We start from the raw sequence: 19962 nt of genomic DNA on the forward strand, positions 1-19962 counted from the left end.
TAATCTCAAACTGTCAAATAAAAAAAATTCTTTTAACAAATTGTTGTCAATTTGTATAACCATACAACCAATGGCCAAAATGAGTCACACAAAAAAATGGTTATAATCTCAAACTGTCAAAAGAAAAGATTTAATTAACCAAATTGGGGTGAATTTGTATAACCATACAACTAATTACCAAAATGAATCAAACATTAAAAACTGATAAAGTTGGTTATAATCTCAAACTGTCAAATAAAAAAAATAATTCTTTAAACAAATTGTAGTCAATTTGTATAACCATACAACCAATCACCAAAATGAATCAAACATTAAAACTGATAAAGTTGATTATACTCTCAAACTGTCAAATTTAACAAAAAAATTCATTAGATAAATTTAGATCAATTTTAAACAAAATCAACCGAATAAAAACTCGGATAATATAATATAAATATTTCTTTTTATTAAATCGAGAAAACATTTGACAATGAAAGTAAATATTACACTCTCATTCAAAACTATATTTAAATACATATATTATAAATAAATCTATGTCAGTGATAAATATTTAAGTTAATATAGAAATTGCTTACGATAATTGTTAACCCAGATTTCTTGTTAAAATAGATATATGCATATATGCGATGCATATATTTATTATATTTCAATATTTGATGTGATATTATAACAAGGACTGCACGATCAAATTTTGTTTGTGTTCGGGATAAAATGAATAATTCACTGAATCAATTACTAAAGCCAGCTAAGCATTAAACTACCGTAAAATTTATATTGCAACATAGTTCTCAGGAACGAGTTCAAATACATAAATATAAATACGTAACATAAAAATATAATTTATAATAAGTAATGTATCATATGATTATTTTTAAAAGCTATTATACCCTAAACATATTTAAATAAATTAAAAAAAAATAATACAAATGGTAATTAAAATAATAAAATTAGTTTCTATTTCTCCTAGTTGACTAATTTTGCTATAATTATAAAATTCTGACAATGGAGTAACAATATTTTTATTTATATAAAATTTATATTTTCTCGGGGAATGTCAGTTGATATTATCGTCGTCTCTCGATTAACTTTAATAATACATTATTTTATTCTATTCTTTAGTATTTCTTTGAATCTCTTTATTATACGTAATAAAATCAGACAATGCTTATATATATATTCAACTTTTATTATTTATACCTATATTATGCGACTTGCGCTAATGCGTTAATTATTGTTACTCCCATCGCGTGTGGCCAGCCCGTGCTATCCTCACAGCCATCCGTAGTATAGATATAGAATATATATACAACATGAACGCAATTTGCAATTCGAATCCGTGCGCCTATTTTCTATGCCAATGGCGTAGATATAACTACCCTTTCCTATACCTATATATATATATACGCTTGGGGAAAACTTGTAAAATTTAACATCTCGTGATATTTCAATTTCTGAATTTCATTTTCTTAATTACACTTTTTTTCATTATTTTTGTTTCTATATAAAACTTTTTTCTTTACTTTCTTTACTAACTGCAAAAATTCGTTTTATTTACCAATTTATCAATTAAAAACTTAAAATGGTTTCACAGAAAATTAAGTATATAGACACTATAAAAAATGTAAATAAAATTCTAACTTTTCTTGTATATAAATAAATAATAAAAATATATTTACTTTTTGACGACAAAAATTTAATCTATCTAATGAGTAGGGCTGCCACCCTTCATTTATGTCTCTACATATATATATATATATAGAAAAAAAAGATTTAGAGAAAAAGAAGTGATTTGTAAATGTATAGAAAAGGGGAATGAAACTTGTTTTGATGTTCTGCTTTTTTGGTCCATTACGAGACATAATATTTTTGGTATACAAAAATTAGGGTGCATTTCAATTTTTTTTTTTGCTTTTCTTTCTTCTTTCTTGAGTTTCTTCGAAGGGTGAAAACAAATTATGATAAAACCTCTTCTGTCATATAATGCGTGTTTGGTCCATGAAAAAAAATTCTTCTTTAATCCAACATATAGTATTTTTAGTGTGTTAGTCTTTTTGGAAATTTTCTTCAAAGACTACTTTGAGTTTGAAACAAAATAAAATGAAATGAATTTCAAAAGTTTTAATAATCAATGTTTTTTGCTTCTTTTCTTGTAAGACGAGTGAATTTCTTTCAAATAAATAAATTATTTATTTTGACCTAAATTTCAATGATACTGTGAAATAAATTAGAATTATTTAACCTAATATTTCTTTTAACTTATTTACTTAACTTTATTTGAATTCAATTTTAATTTTTACTTCACATTATATTAAAGCTTTAACGTTCACTATTTTCAGTCAACTTCGTTTTTCATTTTTATTTGGTAAAATAATTATTAGACTTAATTTTTATTGCAGGTAGTTTCTAGAGATTAATTTCTATTTTTTTCGAACAGATGGCGTCTCATTGCCTAGAGGGCAGCTTTCTTTTCCACTTATAAGGACATAACCTCACAAATTTGAGTCATCAGCAGTCTTTTTCAATCAAGCCTTTCAGTCGAGTGATGCCAATCAAGTGGTTCAATCAAGAAAAAAGTAAAAGTTACCAGTGAAGCCACAAAAATGAATCGTCATTAAAAACCAGATAAAAATGATTATAATCTCAAACTGTCAAAAGAAAAGATTTAATTACCCAAAATAGGGTTAATTTGTATAACCATACAACTAATGACCAAAATGAATCAAACATTAAAAACTGATAAAAGTGGTTATAATCTCAAACTGTCAAATAAAAAAAAATTCTTTAAACAAATTGGGGTCAAATTGTATAACCATACAACCAATGACCAAAATGAATCAAACATTAAAAACTAATAAAATTGGTTATAATCTCAAACTGTCAACTTTAAAGATAAAAATTTTACCTCGAAAAATATTAAAGTTTTACAATTATTAATTTTCTGTACATATAAATAAAAATTATATAAATTCATCAAAATAAATGTTTTTGATTCTGTTTTTAAAAGGAAAAATAATAAATTGTAAAATATTTATAGATACAGGAAAATGTAATATAAGATATAGTTTCCTATACAAATGGATTAATTTTTAATTAAAAGTTTTTCAAGTAAAGAATATTATTTTTTTATATTGTACACGTTATGTACTAATCTAGGCAATTCTCTTAATAATTAAATGTCGTAAAGATTTCTTTTACAACTAATGAGTTTTTGTCCGTTATCAAATCAGATAGCACAGGCGGTCAAACTCGTGTGCCAAAAAAAAAAATGTTAACAAATTCAGGAGAAATTATTACACACAAAAAAAGACAATGTAGGTTTTAAATTTAACATGTATGGCATTTTATTGTATATAATTAACGGTATTTATTTATACTATTTATTTACAGACAATCACATGAATCGTGGATATTTTTTGTTATTTATTTTCATTGTAAGCAACTTGTTTTTTTTTCGTTCGGAATGTTTTCGTTCGATCTCTAATTTACATTTTTTTTTTATTTTTCAATTTCTTACAATGTTTAATACGATCGTTTTTTCTTTTTTTTTATTGTTAAAATTGCTATTTTGTTTTTTGTTTTTTTTAATGGATACAGTCAAAAATTTTTTGTATTTATTATACAATAGTTTATTTTTTAATTAAAATGAAACATTTTTCGCAAATTAAAATTCAATTGTAGATTGTAATGTGTTTTTATTTTTCAGAGAGATAAAATTATAAACGCATTTGAGAGGTATTTTAATTTTTAATTTTCATTCTTGACAATCGCGAAGATTAAAATATGAAAATTAGAATGAATCAAAAGTTATGAGTTTCAACAATGAAAATTTAAATATAAATTGGGGCGTGCGACTATATTCTTCATATTGCACTTGACATATTTTTTCCTTTCTTTTTTTTAACGAGCTGATCTTTATAAGGGTTGAAAATATTGCCACAAAATAAAACGATTCGAACTTTTCTTTTTTGTTACTTTCAAATTTTTACTAAATTCTAACTTTAAATAGCGGAAAAATTGGATTTTTCGATTTTTTTTATTTTTGGAAATTTTCATATTTTAAATTTGAAACATTTTAAATTTGAAACATTGACTTTTCGAAGGTTGGAAAAATGCGAACTTTTGAGAATTTATATTTGAAGTTTGAAACATTATATTCCGGAAATATTATTGAAAATTTAAATCGTTTTGATATTTGAAATATTTGATTATATTTCAAAAGTGTTAAATATTTAATGTTTTGAAATCGTTTAAAAACTCTTTCTTTTAAATTGCAAACATTTTGAATATTTTAATTGTTAAAAATTTCCATTTTTAGAAGACTGTGAGAAATTTGAATTTTTTATTACCATTATTTTTCCATAAACAAAGAAATAAAGTTGGTAATTTTTTTTTTAAATAAAACTTCTTGACTTTTAATATTTTAATCTTATGAAACTTACGGTGGAGTTTATAAAAGACAAAAAATTCTCTTTAATGGACAATTGAAATTCAAAGTTATAAAATTTTAAAAAGATAAAAAATATTATGGAACGATAAAAATTCTCTCTTGAAAGTGTAGTAAAAAATGATGTTGAGCGCAAAATTATGTCAAGTCGAATTTAAAGAATATTTCATTTGTGGTTTTTAAAACGACCACTTTTTTTCTTCTTATTTTCATTAAACGCTTCTTTTTCTGGAGCAAATAAAATTTTTCACATTCTTTTTTAACAATTTTTGAATTTGTTTACAAACTCCAATATTTACTTAGAAAAAAAATTAAAATTTTCTCATCTCATGTTTGAAATTGGTTTTATAATTTAGGATTTTCTTTTGTACAAATAAACTCCGAAATATATGTTTTAGAAAATTTTTTATATTTCTAATTCAGTTTTTTTCGTTTACGTAAAAATATAAAAAAACAGATAAATAGAAACTAATAGATTTTATTTAATCCATTCTTTTCTCTCAGTCCTTATTGATTTTTCAGTCTTTAATAATAGTTTTAATTCACTCGGATGTGTTGGTATAAAAATTCATTTTACAAGGAAGAAAAAGGAAAAAAAATGAGCGAAAGCGATGAGAAAAGAGAGAAACTAAAGATTTCTCAGCTGAATATTGAGTAGTCTTCAAGAAAGGATGTTGATGGCGAAGAAGTGGAATAATATTAAAGATTTCAAGGCTCTTGAGAATAGAGGAATAGAAATGAAATTTACGATGAAAGCTTTCAATTTTTCAAAGATGAGCAAAAATCACTGTGGGCGGAAGAGAGGAGGCAAGTTACAACAAATTCCCACTTATGAGTTCCTGGAAGAAGCAAAAAATAAAATAAAAAAAAATGCTTTTATTTTATAATAGAAATAATGCAAATATTTGAATTTTATTTCTATTGAAATTCAAATATTTGTAAATATTTTAATAATTCAAAAAAGTGCTCTGGTTTTACTTTGCTTTTCATTTTTATTTTGTAAAATGATTATTTGACTTCATTTTTGTTGCAGGTAGTTTCTGGAAATTAATTTCTAATTGCATCGACAGGTGGCGCCTCACTGACTTTCCCACTTACATGGAGGTAAGCAGATAAGTTGGAGTCATTTTTAATCAAGTCTTTTAGTCGAGTGGTACCGGTCAGTCGTGTTCAATCAAGGAAAAATAAAAAGTTACCAGTGAAGCAACAAAATTGAATCATCATTAAAAACCTGATAAAATTGATTATAATCTCAAACTGTCAAATTAAAAAAATCCTTTTAACAAATTGGAGTCAATTTGTATAATCATACAACCAATGACCAAAATGAGTCATACAAAAAAGTGGTTATAATCTCAAACTGTCAAAAGAAAAGATTTAATTAACCAAATTGGGGTCAATTTGTATAACCATACAACCAATGACCAAAATGAGTCATACAAAAAAATGGTTATAATCTCAAACTGTCAAATAAAAAAAAATTTAAAACAAATTGGAGTCAATTTGTATAACCATACAACCAATGACCAAAATGAGTCATACAAAAAAATGGTTATAATCTCAAACTGTCAAATAAAAAAAATTTTAAGCAAATTGGAGTCAATTTGTATAACCATACAACCAACGACCAAAATGAATCAAACATTAAAAACTGATAAAGTTGGTTATAATCTCAAACTGTCAAATTGAAAAAACCCTTTGTTTTGGAGAAATCCATCTTTTCCAATAGCAGAAAGAAAAAAATTTCCCCAAAAAAGTAAAATTCCAAACTCAAATGCAAACAATGGAAAACAAAAATCTCGAACGGGAAGTTATACAACAAAATTCTCACTTATGACTTCCTGGTGCCAAAAAAAGGAGTTGAGTCTTATATAGACCGACAAGGAAACGTCGTTGAATTGAAATTCTCCGGTAAGGAACGGAAGCATCATGGCGTGCCTAATTGCAAAATCGATTCTCTTCCTTGTAGAAGTTTACGGAGGCGAAAGCATGTTCAGGACGGCTCTTCTCGTGAAGCTGAGCTCAGAAATAATATATGACTGTTAAAGGGGTGAAAGGACGGGAGGGATAAAGGGGAAGGAACTTTAAAGTTTATTCGGTAGATTAATTGAAGAACGGCAGGAAGATAAAATAAAAAAAAAAAAAGAAAAAAAACACCCCGAAGACGTTATGAGCTCGTAAGGTAACTCCAGTGCTCCTTCTTTCTTCTCTCAAAAGAACATTTTACGAGAAGTTATACGAAGACGTATCGATGAGTAGAAAAACAATGGCCAAAGGCGTAGTCAACTTTCTTTTTTTTTCCTCCTTCCTTTCTTCTCTCATTTTTCTCTTAAAAAACTTTCATCGAAAAGTAAACTCTCAAAACAAAATGTATGCAACTAAAAAGGAAAAAAAAAATTACAAGTAAGAAGAACGTTAAAAAAAACTCTTTTCAATCTAATAACATTTAAGAGCTTTGGTTTACCTTCCAACTTCATACAACAAGAAAATCAAATTCACAAGGAAAGGAAAAGAAAAAAAAATTCTTCCGGATTTTATTATGACTGATGAGAAATTCTTTTCTACAGAACATTATAAAAAAACTTCCCGCAAATAAACTGAATTAGAAACGAAAACATATAAACTTTTGTAATTAGTTTGAAGGAAAATATCTTTATAGAAATAAAATGATTCACGATTATATTTATTTTTTATTTTACGAAAAGGAAAATTGAAAATCTATTGGGAGCGTGTTCGACCCATTTCTCGAGTCATTGAAAATGTATCAATCGTTTTCAATAGGATTCAATTACTTTCTTCAAGGGAAGATTTTTTTTAAACGTTTTTATAGCAATTGGAAAAAAAATATTTTTTTGTAGAAAAGTTAAAAAAAAAGAAAACGGGGTTGAAAAAGAACGAAGTGGTAATGGAAATGAAGCTCCGGTGAGTGTATATTTTTTTTATATGCGATTCACGTTTTCTGGAATAGTTTATCGTTTCCCGGCCCCCTGAACATATACGTCTTTAGCCGCAGTGTCTTATTAACATAATTTGTACGACGATGCGGAAAAATTTTACTGCGGCATTCTGATTTCGTTCAATAATTATTATATACAAATGAGCAATCACTTAAATATATTTATATAAGCTTATTATCGTGGGCGAATTACGAGCAATAAGCATTTCGATAATATTCTCCACGCCACTGTGGGATTCATAAATTCAGATAAATCTCTATTTGCTAACGGCCGGATCAGACAGTTGTGAGATTAAAGCGTAAAAGAGGCGTTTCCATTTTGAAATTGAAACATTAATACCCTTTTTTTTGTTTCAGGATTTAGAGTTTATTTTTGAAAAAATTTTCCCTTTTAATTTTTCAAATTCTTTTTCAATATATTTACATAAACAAATATTTAATTAATTTAATTAAAATTATGATTATAATCTCAAACTGTCAAATAAAAAAAAATTCTTTAAACAAATTGGGGTAAATTTGTATAACCATACAACCAAGGACCAAAATAAATTAAACATTAAAAACTAGTAAAGTTGGTTATAATCTCAAACTGTCAAATTGAGCAAAAATTAATTAAACAAATTGGGGATAATTTTTGTAACCATTCTAAAAAATTTCAGTACTCCGAGTTAAGGTAAGAACTTAAAAAAAAATATAATTCTTCTTTTCACTTTATAACATGATGTTTAAAAACACCCTTAAGCAATATCTTTTTAATATTTAACATTTTCTTTCGAAAAAGCTTCACAACTCTCTAGCTTCATATTCCATCTCAGAGTAATTACCATTTTAATGCAACTATTTTTTTTAATAAATCTTTTGAATTTTTTAGCAACGAATTTTTCCATTAAAAGAAACTCCATAATTAATAAAATAAATTTTTTCAATGTTTCAATTTCAAAATAGATAGTCTCAAAATGATTTTTCCTCTTTTAGTGGGTACCGTACTTCAACAATAAACTCTTGTTTTAAGTTTGAGAATCTCATATTCGCACTTTTTTTCATCATTTTGATTGACAAGTACATTTCTTTTTTTGTAATTTGTAAAAATAGATAATTAATTAAATTATTCTAAGAGTGATTTTTTAATAAAAATTAGAGAATGCACATGTCTAACATATATAAATTTTTTTTTTATAAAACAATACTCTTTTAAATATAATGATTTAAAATTTTGTTTTTATCCTTTTAACACGACTTATAAATAATTAAGGAAATTTTTTTAACGTTTCAAATAAATTTCTTTCATATGAGTCATTTTATTCTTCTTCAAACATGATAAATAAATTATGTACAAATTCGAATAAAGAAGCACCATAGAGACAGAAATGTTGTGAGAAGAAAAATTTGTCAACAAGAATTTTAATCCTAGACTCCCCAGTAGGGGTAGCAAAGTAACACCATTTTTTAAATTTTTTATTCATTTTCTGAATTCTTCGACAAAACAATGTTATTTTATTAAAGATTAAAAAATTGTTATATTAAATTTATTTTCTAATAAAAATTAAAAGTTCTGGTAATTGAGAAATTCTGCGGTACTTTAAGGAGTTTAGGATTAGTATAGAATATATAAATACTTGTATTTATATATTTTATAATTAAATATAAACATTTTTAAAAAAAACTACATTTCTTCATCTCGTTCCCTGTTTTTTTTTTTTTTTTTATTAACAATGTTTTAAATCGAGCGCGAGGAAAATCGTCAACGCAGATTTAGTTAAAAACACATTATTATAATTTGTAACTATAATGGCAGAAGTAGGGTACCCCTTTTTTTTGTTCGTGTACGCCTTCTATTTATTTTCCTCTTTACATTTATCTCTTTCTTTCATACTTTTATATTATCTAGACGTATCATTTGTATTCCTCATTCACATCATCATCATTTTCTTTATTTCTTTTTATGATTAATTGTCGCCAAATTTTTTTTTTTTTAGGCGTTTTGTCCTAGGTTGCACGATACATTTGAGTACGTGATTTCCAGTCTCATGAATACCGTAGTCCGTGAAAAAAAATTGTATATTTAAAGTTTTTTTGAACCCCTTTTCTTTTAAATTTCAAAAGGTCCTGCAAAGAGCTATCACTCGAATTTTTAAGATTTCGATTGTACTTGATAAATTATTCACACACACATATATATATAATATTTTATATATATATAGTTATCATATGCAATTTTTTTTTTAATTAAGCTTCTTGATTATCGTGGCACTGCACTTGCAGGATAGGGTAAAAAACTTTGGGTAAGAACTACCATCATTGCCGTGAGCACAAAAATTAAAAGTCGTTTACTGTTATTTTGAGTTAATGTCACTCCACCTGCTAACCACCAGAGTACTTCACAACAACCGGGAATTGAGCTTTTTCCACGTTGTATTGCCGCTGGATGTTCACCTGAAACAACAGAGATAGGAGGAATTTTTAATTTCATTTCATTTATTTTATTCGTTTAAATAAAAAATAAGATTATTATAAAATATGAAGATAAGGATCACTTCGAGTCTTCGACTCTTAGTGATCCTTATCTTCATATTTTATAATAATTAAAGTCGACCGAAAGATCATTATTTTGGAAAAAAGAAATCTGTTTATGGAAGAATTCATAAAATCTTAATTAGGTTTCTTTTGTATAATTTTCTAACTTTTAATGGTCTTTTGATGATTTCAGCTGTACTTTAACGGATCGGTGCATCTTGGGTGATACGAACTTCTTTGAGTAAAAGTAATCAAGACCCCCGACACGAAGCGATTGATCCGAGAAATATTTCATACCAAACCAAGTCTGCGAATCAGTATTTCGTCACCAACCACTAGTGGAAGAACATTTCCTTGGATCAACGACTCTAAGATTAAATTAAAAGGTAAGTAACGATCACTTTAAATTTTGTCTGTCCTCTTTGTAAATTCGCTATTCTAATTTTCTTTCAGTGTATACCTGAAGACATCTGGATCTAATCTCTCTGATTCTAATTGTAAAAGATTCAAACAAAAACTTTAATAATTTAATTTCAATTTTAGTTTCACTTTCCTAAACCAGTCCCTTAAGATCTGAGCCGTCTACTCTGGACATTAAATAAAATATTATGTTCCATCTCTCCACTAAGATGTAACATATTTTTACTTTACAGAAGTCAACAGTGAAGGAAGGAGGATTATCTGCAATTACTTTGCATCAATCGTCAAAACCAGATAACTTCTATTGATGAAAAATAGTTATAATCTCAAACTGTCAAATTTAAGAAAAAATTCTTATTGTCCCACTGCTCCGGACATTAAATAAAATATTATAGCATGTTTAGTCTCTGTACGGAAATGTAACTTAATAACTTTACAGAAGTCACCGGCGAAGGGAGGAAGGTTATCTATCATTAAAACCAGATAACATCTATTAATGAAAAATAGTTATAATCTCAAACTGTCAAATTTAAGAAAAAATTCTTATTGTCCCTCTGCTCCGGACATTAAATTAAATTATTATAGCATGTTTAGTCTCTGTACGGAAATGTAACTTAATTACTTGACAGAAGTCACTAGTGAAGAAAGGAAAGTTATCTGCAATTGCTTTGCATTAATAATCAAAAACTTCTATTGATAAAAATTGATTATAATCTCAAACTGTCAAATTCTATATTTAACAAATAATCAATTTGTATTCAATTTGTATAACGGTACCCCAATCAGAAAAATAAATTAAACGACGTTTCAGACGGTAATCGAAGATGTCAACCTCCCTTTTGTGTGTCATGTGGTCGACAACAAGTGACTTTGGTAATTCCGGTAAACCGGAAACATAAACACAAACTTTAGCTATATGTGCATAGCAGGTGTCGGGAAATTTGGACATTGCTGTCTTATCTCATGTTAGAGCTGACGATCACTAAGTTTAGAGAAATTAATCAAAAAAATAGTTTTCGATAAAGTAGAAAGATTTCATTTGCTGAAGAATAATCTAGAAAAAATAGACGCGAGTAAGGTCGACCAGTACCTAACTTTGCAGATACTTTTGATTACAAAAAAATCTAATACAAAGGTATTATAAACTCGCTATAGACGAAATGAAAATTTATTTCTTGGTATCGTGCTAAGTATGGGCGATGCGGGTTGGTACTTTCTGAAAGGTTGATGTCACTAGGTGTCATTTGCGCCTGTTTTATGAGGACATAAATGTGGAAAATTTAGATCAGCTGCGTACTTTAAGTGCGTTGAAGACGATCACAAGTTTGCTGACTTTAAAAAGAGTCCCAGCTGCTTCTTATTTAGAGAAAAGTTCAAATCCCTCAACGTTGCCTGAAGTGGAGTTTTCAAGGTCTTCTTCTAGAGGAGGCAATGACATAATAGATCAGTTAGGACAAAATCAAATAAAGTAAATTCAAGGAATAGAAAATTATGATCATGATTATTATCCACTTAGGAATGATAAGAAGTCTTATTACGATAAAATGTTTCTAAGACGTTATGTGAAGAACATAAAACGTTCTAAAAAAGTTTTAGGAATGTTTCTAGAACAAAGACGTTGCCGTGCCTAGAGGGTTACCGAATTCCTTAAGATGATCCAAACTGTTTTTCAGGAAACATCCATAAGACACTTTTGGACGTCTTCAGATCAGACAATGACAAAGATAAAGAAATTATTTAGGTACCAGAAGCATAATTCACCATAAAAAATATCTCCTTATTAAAATTGAAGATTCTTCAAATAACGAATCCTTTATCCAAAAGATGACAAACTAAGAAAGCTGATAATTTAGTGAGTCGAGCAGAACAACAGTTTTTTTTGTCCAAATGACTTCTCAGTACAGAGTCCTCTGTATCTAACAGCAAATATTTTTCCCTCAAATAAATAATAAAGTACTATTAACAATGATCGATTCTTATCCCAAGCAATTATTAAAATAAAAGTAATCCGAATTTCAACTATCCCCCCCCCCAAAGAAAAAGTTTGTTTTGTTAAATCATTTCAAAAGTATAAACAAACTTATAAAAAAAATTCTGTTGAAAAACTTATTTTTCAAGTGTGTAACAAAAATATGTACTTCTGCTTTGTTTTCTGAATTTCTCAAGTCAGAATGCTCCAATAAATCTTTAAAAGTATAAGGCTGAATTGCAAAGTTTGAAAGCTTTTAGTATAAAAGTTTTAAAGGTTTTTTTTTCCCCCAAACATCAAATTTTAAACGCAGAAAACTTTATGGTTTTATAATTTTAACAACTCAAGTTGTAAAATACGTCGTTTAAAAAAGTTCTAATAAACTGAATCAATATGGGATATTCTAAATTTTATCACATAGTCAATAAAACAAATTTTTTCCTCTCAATAAATTTTTTAAATAAAAAAATTCTACATTAATGCTTCCTGTGATAAATTCATAAAATAATTTGGTATTTAATTATATTTAATTATACATCTTTTTGAATAATGTAGGTAATATAACTAGAGCGGTATAATTTAATTTAGTATAATTAAATAATTAATTGATCTTTTATTTCCAATGAATATTCAATTCAAATAATTCAATTTAACATTTCATTAAATTTTCATAAAAAATATTGATATTATACGAATTATTAAATGTCAGTAATTTCCTTTTTTTTTTAATTCTAAATAAAATTTCGTGTCAATTTTTACTAATTTAATACTTTTAGATATTTCTCTCTAACAAAATGTTCGTTTCATACAAAATTCTTATCTGAAATTTCTATCAAGTTTGTCAGAAGTTTAATGTGGATACGATATCGGAAAATACTGTCACAAAATCAGAAATTTCTGAGAAATTTGACATAAATTTTTTTTTTTACAAATAATACGATATATAGAAAATTCTCTGATGATTCTGACACGTTCCACGTATTTACATTTCGTATAAAATATGACAAAATAAATTACTATCGAATAATTTTATACTTTGTAACCTATATTGAAATTGATGTCACTGAATAAAATATAATAAAATATATTTTACATTATTTACATAATAGAGTAAAACGTAATATCAAATGTAATGCATAAAAAACAATTTTTTCTCTCGATTTTTTTTTTGGTTAATTATAATTTAATTTATAATTCAATCTAAAAAGCATAGTGAAAATGTGGAATATAATTTTAATAATCTCGACTTAAAAAAAAGTATTGCAATGAACGAGAATATTTATGAGAAGTTAATATATACGTGTATGTAAATGTACTTTCATAAAGGGCAGTGCTCTTGTAAGAAAAGTCTGTTTTTATAAAAATAGAACGACCTGCCGTGCAATTAATCGCATCACTGCTTACTCAATCGATTTTTTCATTAAGCTGCTCAAAGACACGAAAAATTAAATTGGTTTCGTTCTTAACGACTTGTGACCTTGTTAAATATTTTCAACAAGGTGACATTTAAGCTGACTCGATTTTTTTTTCTACTCATATATTTAAAAAAAAGATTATTATGAATAAGGCGGTGAAATTAAAATTTCCGTAACACTTCAAAGTGACTAATTAATTAGTAATTATTATTAAATTCAAAAAAAGGGGAAAAATTTTTAAGTTGATAAGCAAGAATGGTATGAAATTCTTGTATGAAGAATGTAATTAATTATTGACTGTTTATTATAATTCACTGCTTGTAATAATATTATAATTTTCAAAACTGTTTTATCGGCGGTGGATAATTACCGATCGTGGATAACGAAAATCTAAGATTTAACAAGTAGTTCACTTGGGACTTACTTTTGAAAAGAAAGCGCTGAGACAGAACACCTTTGGAATAAATTATAATTACTTTTAATTGTACCATATCTTTTAGTCACCTTTAAATAAATTAAAAAATAGTAAAAGAAAATTTATCTTCTTATTGAAATTATAGATTAGATTATCTTTAGATAATAAAAACCCCAAAAAGCCGCCCACTAAAAAAATTCTTTCCAATTCACAGTAATTGTAAGAATTAGCACCAACATTGCCGATTTGAGTAATATCAGAATATTCATAAAATTTCCATACCATTAACTCATTTCACCTCAATTATTATTCTAAAAAACAATTTCTCCACTGTTTTTAGAAATAACGACATAAAAATTACATTGATTTTAAAATTTTCCAAAACTGAATCTTGATTTAAATGATTATTATGCAAAAATGGACCAATTCGACTTTAAAATATCGAACTTACTATATATACAAAAAATTAGCATAATTCAGTTCGGAATGAAAATTGAATATTTAACGATTGCATAGATATGGAATTTTCATTCTCTATCGAGAAAATGACTTTGGAAAATTATTCACAGTAGTTCTATGTAGAATATCGAAAAAAAAATTTTTTCCTCTTCCAAAACGACGAAATGGTGGAAAAATGTTAAAAAAAGGTTTTAAATTTACAGAATTGATAAGAATTTGATTTTATTACAAAAAATCGAAAAGAGAGAGAGAGAGAGAGAGAGAGAGAGAGAGAGAGAGAGAGAGATTGAGAGAGAGAGAGAGAGAGAGAGAGAGAGAGAGAGAGAGAGAGAGAGAGAGAGAGAGAGAGAGAGAGAGAGAGAGAGAGAGAGAGAGAGAGAGAGAGAGAGAGAGAGAGAGAGAGAGAGAGAGAGAGAGAGAGAGAGAGAGAGAGAGAGAGAGAGAGAGAGAGAGAGAGAGAGAGAGAGAGAGAGAGAGAGAGAGAGAGAGAGAGAGAGAGAGAGAGATTATTGGAAATAGATTTTTTGGGGATAAATATTTAGGATTATAATTTATTATAGTAAAGTGTCCTATTACCATTCAGCACGTGGAGCACAACACTGGCGCTATCCAAATTATTTGGACTGCAAGTGTAGTTTCCTGAGTCCTCCTTTCTCGTATTGGGTATGATGAGATTGCTGATAAAGTCAGTAATGCCATCGACACGTTTCGATAATATTTGCACTTTATCGCCGGCATCGTAGTGGGGCACTCGATCGCCTTCGTGGTACCAGAACACGAAGGAAGGTATTTCAAGTGACTGCTTTATTACACATCGCAGTGTTACTGTATTTCCACTTTTTACATACATATCTCCATCGGACTTTTCTCGATTCAATTCAATTTTATTTGATTCGATCTCGATCTCGATTTTTGGCACTGAAAACATAAAGAAAGAAAAATTATTACAGACAAATCAGTGATTATTACAAATATAAAAGTTTCGATTTTTGCCACTGAAAACATAAAGAAAGAAAAATTATTACAGACAAATTAGTGATTATTACAAATATAAAAGTTGTTGTTGGACTCGACGTGTCCTGGTATTGTCCCAAAATTATAAAATGTTCTCAACGTGTTCTGAGAATGTCCCAAAGTCCTAAAATGTTCTCAACGTGTCCTGAGAATGTCCCAAAGTCCTAAAATGTTCTCAACGTGTCCTGAAAATGTCCCAAAGTCCTAAAACGTTCTCAAGGTATCGTCCCAATTTTCTAAAATGTTCTAAACGTGACCTGATAATGTCCCAATGGCCTAAGATGTTATCAACGTGTTTTGAGAATGTCCTAAAACGTTCTCAACGTTTCCAGATAATGTCCCAATTTTCTAAAATGTTCTTAACGTGACGTGAGAGTGTCCTTAAGTCCTAAAACCATCACATTGGGTCCTGAAATTGTCCTAATGGCCTAAAATGTTCTCAACGTGTCCTGAAAATGTCCCAAAGTCTTAAAACGTTCTCAAGGTGTCGTCCCAATTTTCTAAAATGTTCTTAACGTGACCTGATAATGTCGCAATTTTCTAAAATGTTCTTAACGTGACCTAAGAGTGTCCCGAAGTCCTAAAATGTTATCAACGTGTTTTGAGAATTTTCCTAAAACGTTCTCAACGTTTCCTGATAATGTCCCAATTTTCTAAAATGTTTTTAACGTGACCTGAGAGTGTCCCAAAGTCTTAAAATGTTATCAACGTGTTTTGAGTATTTTCATAAAACGTTCTCAACGTTTCCTGATAATGTCCCAATTTTCTAAAATGTTCTCAACGTGTCCCAAAGTCCTAAAACGTTCTCAAGGTGTCGTCCCAATTTTCTTAACATGACCTGATATAAAAAAAGTTCTTTTTTAATGTCCTAAGAATGTTCTGGAAAAGATACCCTATAATGACACCTCATGGATCTCTTTGCCCACTTTGTTAGGGAAACCAATTTTGATTAGCGGCTCATTGTGTTATATTTGCAAGAATAAATAATTTATTTAAAGAAACATTTTAAATTCTTTGTCACCCTTAAATGTTTTGAAAATACAAATTTTCCATAATATTCTCATCGTAAATTTTTTTCTTGCAGAAAGAGTGGAGCTTAGAAGTAGACCCCCCAGGGTTTTTGCAGATCTCTCTCCTTTTTTTCTATATTTTATTAAATTCGTCTCTATCTATAATAAATCAATCTTATACAAAGCAAATATGAACGTCACTTTGAATTGCAAAAAATATTTTTTTATGATCTTTATACTTACGAGGGAGTAACAAATAAAAATTTTTTTTTCAATTTATATATTTAATAGTTAAAATGCAATTCGAGTTTTTGAAAGAAAAAGAAACTCATAAAACTTGTTCCAACTGTGGGTGAATCCCTTAGGGCTCGTAAACAGTAATACGTACAATATTCATTGCAATCTCCACAGTTTTTCTCGTAAACAGTGTTTCGCGTTTCGTGCATTAAAAAAATATTTTACCACGAATTTCACATATCTCGTACTCCATTTATACATGTATAATTCTCTATATATGTGTTAAAAAAAATTCTCTGCCTTGCTTTTAAAAACTCTAACGATAATTAAAATATTTTTGGGGTAAAAAAAATAATTCAAACAAAAGAGCTTCCTGTATTTATTGCTCTATTTTGTGTTTTATTACTTTTTTCTTTTAACTTTTCCATTCAACGGCAACATTAAAAGCCGAGCATGTTTCGGTACATTATGGCTTAACTTTAAGGCAAATCATTATTACAACTATAACTTGTTGGTCGTTCAAGTCTAACTGCAGTTTTGCTATTTTTTTTTAGATGAAGTTTATAAAAGGATTTTTTTTTTGAAAAAGAAAATGTTCCACTTTTGTTTTTTTATTATTATTTTAGATGACCGAGTTTATTGTTTCTATATTTATTCTGTTATATAAACGATGAAAAAAAATTAATTAACATGCAAAACATTTTATTCTTTTGAAAATAAAAAAAAACAAAACAAAATGGAAAAATAAAATTATTGCAAAAATATAACAACGTACCAACGACATTCAATTTGATAATGTGACTCATTTTTGGTTCGGTGGAAATTTGACATTCATATTGGCCCTCGTCTTTTGCCTGGACGTATTTTATTTGTAGTTTCCATGTGTCCGCATGTTCGACGAATATCGACTGAAACCTATCGTCAGCGATGAACATTGCTCTGTCCACTGACAAAATGTGAGAATCCTTTTTCCTCACCCACGATACCTGCAAAATAAATAGTTTTAAATTGTTATTTTTACGATTTCAATTAGTTTACTACTAAAATATTATTCGAGGCCATGAAAAACTCTTTTTGCCCTAAATTAGGTTCATATTTTAAAACTATAATTCAAAACCCGCTGAAAAATAGAAATTAGAAATATTTAAAAAGCTTTCAGTTTTTGACGTGTAACAATTTTTACCATTAAATTTTTGGGCGCAATATAAAATTGAGAGAATGAAAATTCAAAAAGTCGAAAAACCACTATTTTATAAAGTCATTTTTTTTTAAAAGCTCTATAGTAGTCTTTGTTATGAATTTTATTTAAAATATTTTTTCCGCCTGTGACATTTAAGAGCAATAAATTCAACGCCTAACGAGCCTTGTTTGAATAGAATTCATGAAAAATTGTTCGAGTTATTACGGTTTATATCTCTTGTAGTCACAATAATTATAGATTTAGGCGAGTGACACTAGTTTTTTAATCCACGATAACCCAGTTAAAATATAAAAGGTATACACAAAGATAAAACAAATGAAAAACTATTGGAAGTAGAACACACAGATATTTATTTATTGAAACAATCTTTTACTTTTTTTAGGGAAATTTGTAATAATATCCAGTATGTCGATAAATATAAATTGATTTCGAATTCGGAAAATTACGATTTTCAATTTGAAATGAATTTATAAATAATTTACTCTCGTAGAAAATAAAATAAGATTATTTATTTTTATTCATATATATGAATTTATGACACGTTTTTAATTATGAAATATTTATTAAAATTTACTCGCTTGTGAAAATAAAACTTATGAATTCTAATGATAATTGTCAAAGAAGAGGGAAAAAAAAATGTAAATTTGTACCTCACTTGAAAAAACATTTTTTAAGGTTAACGCACGCGAGAGAGGACCCTTTCCTCCAACTCTAAGCTCTCGAATAGAGGTCTTCATTAAGTAAATCTTAATGAGGGTCAGACTCAGGACGTGCTCGTGAAACTACCGCTGCTACATTTAATTTGTAGAGATAGCATCGTGCGAGCCTAAGTACGTCCACGTACCGGTAATTATACGAATTCGCGTGTCGCTGGTCACTTTGTTAACGTCATGCCTCAACCGACTTTTAGATGGTGATAAATTTTATCTGTCTTCAATCTCTCTCTTATTTTTAAACGTTAGACACTTTTCATAACGACCAATTAGTCATTACCCCAAAATAAGGGTATCGTTAAATTAATTCAAATTAGGGGAAAAGGAAATTATTGTGCATAATACTTTTAGTTGTGGACGGTTGAAAATCTTTTTTTTTTTAATAATTTGTATTTTTGACACAAAACTTGTAATGATTGACATTTTGTAACTATTTAGTTAATTATTAGGACCCAGGGGGTCGATTTCCTACTTCTCATTCTCACTTCCACTTCCTACCTTTCACTTTACACTCTCACTTCCACTTCTCACCTATTACTTTCCACTCTCACTTCCCACTTTCCATTCTCACTTCCACTTTCCACTCTCACTTTCCATTCTCACTCCCACTTTTCACTCTCACTTCCCACTTTTTATTCTCACTTTCACTTTCCACTCTCACTTCCCACTTTTCATTCTCACTTCCCCTTCCCACCTTCCACTTTCCACTCTCACTTTCTATTCTCACTCCCACTTTCTATTCTCACTTCCACTTTCCACTCTCACTTCCACATTCACTTCCCACTTTCCATTCTCACTTTCACTTCCCACTTTTTATTCTCACTTTCACTTTCCACTCTCACTTTCCACTTTTTATTCTCACTTCAACTTTCCACTCGCACTTCCACTTTCCACTCTCACTTCCACATTCACTTCCCACTTTCCATTCTCACTTTCACTTCCCACTCTCACTTCCCACTTTTTATTCTCACTTTCACTTTCCACTCTCACTTCCCACTTTTCATTCTCACTTCCCCTTCCCACCTTCCACTTTCCACTCTCACTTTCTATTCTCACTCCCACTTTCCATTCTCACTTCCACTTTCCACTCTCACTTCCACATTCACTTCCCACTTTCCATTCTCACTTTCACTTCCCACTTTTTATTCTCACTTTCACTTTCCACTCTCACTTTCCACTTTTCATTCTCACTTCA

The 19962-nt window shown here is 28.4% G+C and overlaps 1 protein-coding gene across 1 annotated transcript in view; it reads right to left on the reverse strand.

The window, feature by feature from the left end:
- Positions 1 to 8627: 8627 nt before the first annotated feature.
- LOC122506511 (lachesin-like) overlaps positions 8628 to 19962 on the reverse strand; it is a 50893-nt gene continuing 39558 nt past the window's right edge. The window contains exons 3-5 of the mRNA XM_043618737.1: positions 17629 to 17839; positions 15169 to 15510; positions 8628 to 9833 (exon numbers count right to left, since the gene is read on the reverse strand). Of these exons, the coding sequence (XP_043474672.1) occupies positions 9640 to 9833; positions 15169 to 15510; positions 17629 to 17839 (747 nt within the window). The 3' untranslated portion in view covers positions 8628 to 9639. The remainder of the gene's footprint in view (positions 9834 to 15168; positions 15511 to 17628; positions 17840 to 19962) is intronic.

This window comes from Leptopilina heterotoma, unplaced genomic scaffold (genome assembly GCF_015476425.1).
Source record: "Leptopilina heterotoma isolate Lh14 unplaced genomic scaffold, ASM1547642v1 Lhet_42, whole genome shotgun sequence".
NCBI classification, from domain to species: Eukaryota; Metazoa; Arthropoda; class Insecta; order Hymenoptera; family Figitidae; genus Leptopilina; species Leptopilina heterotoma.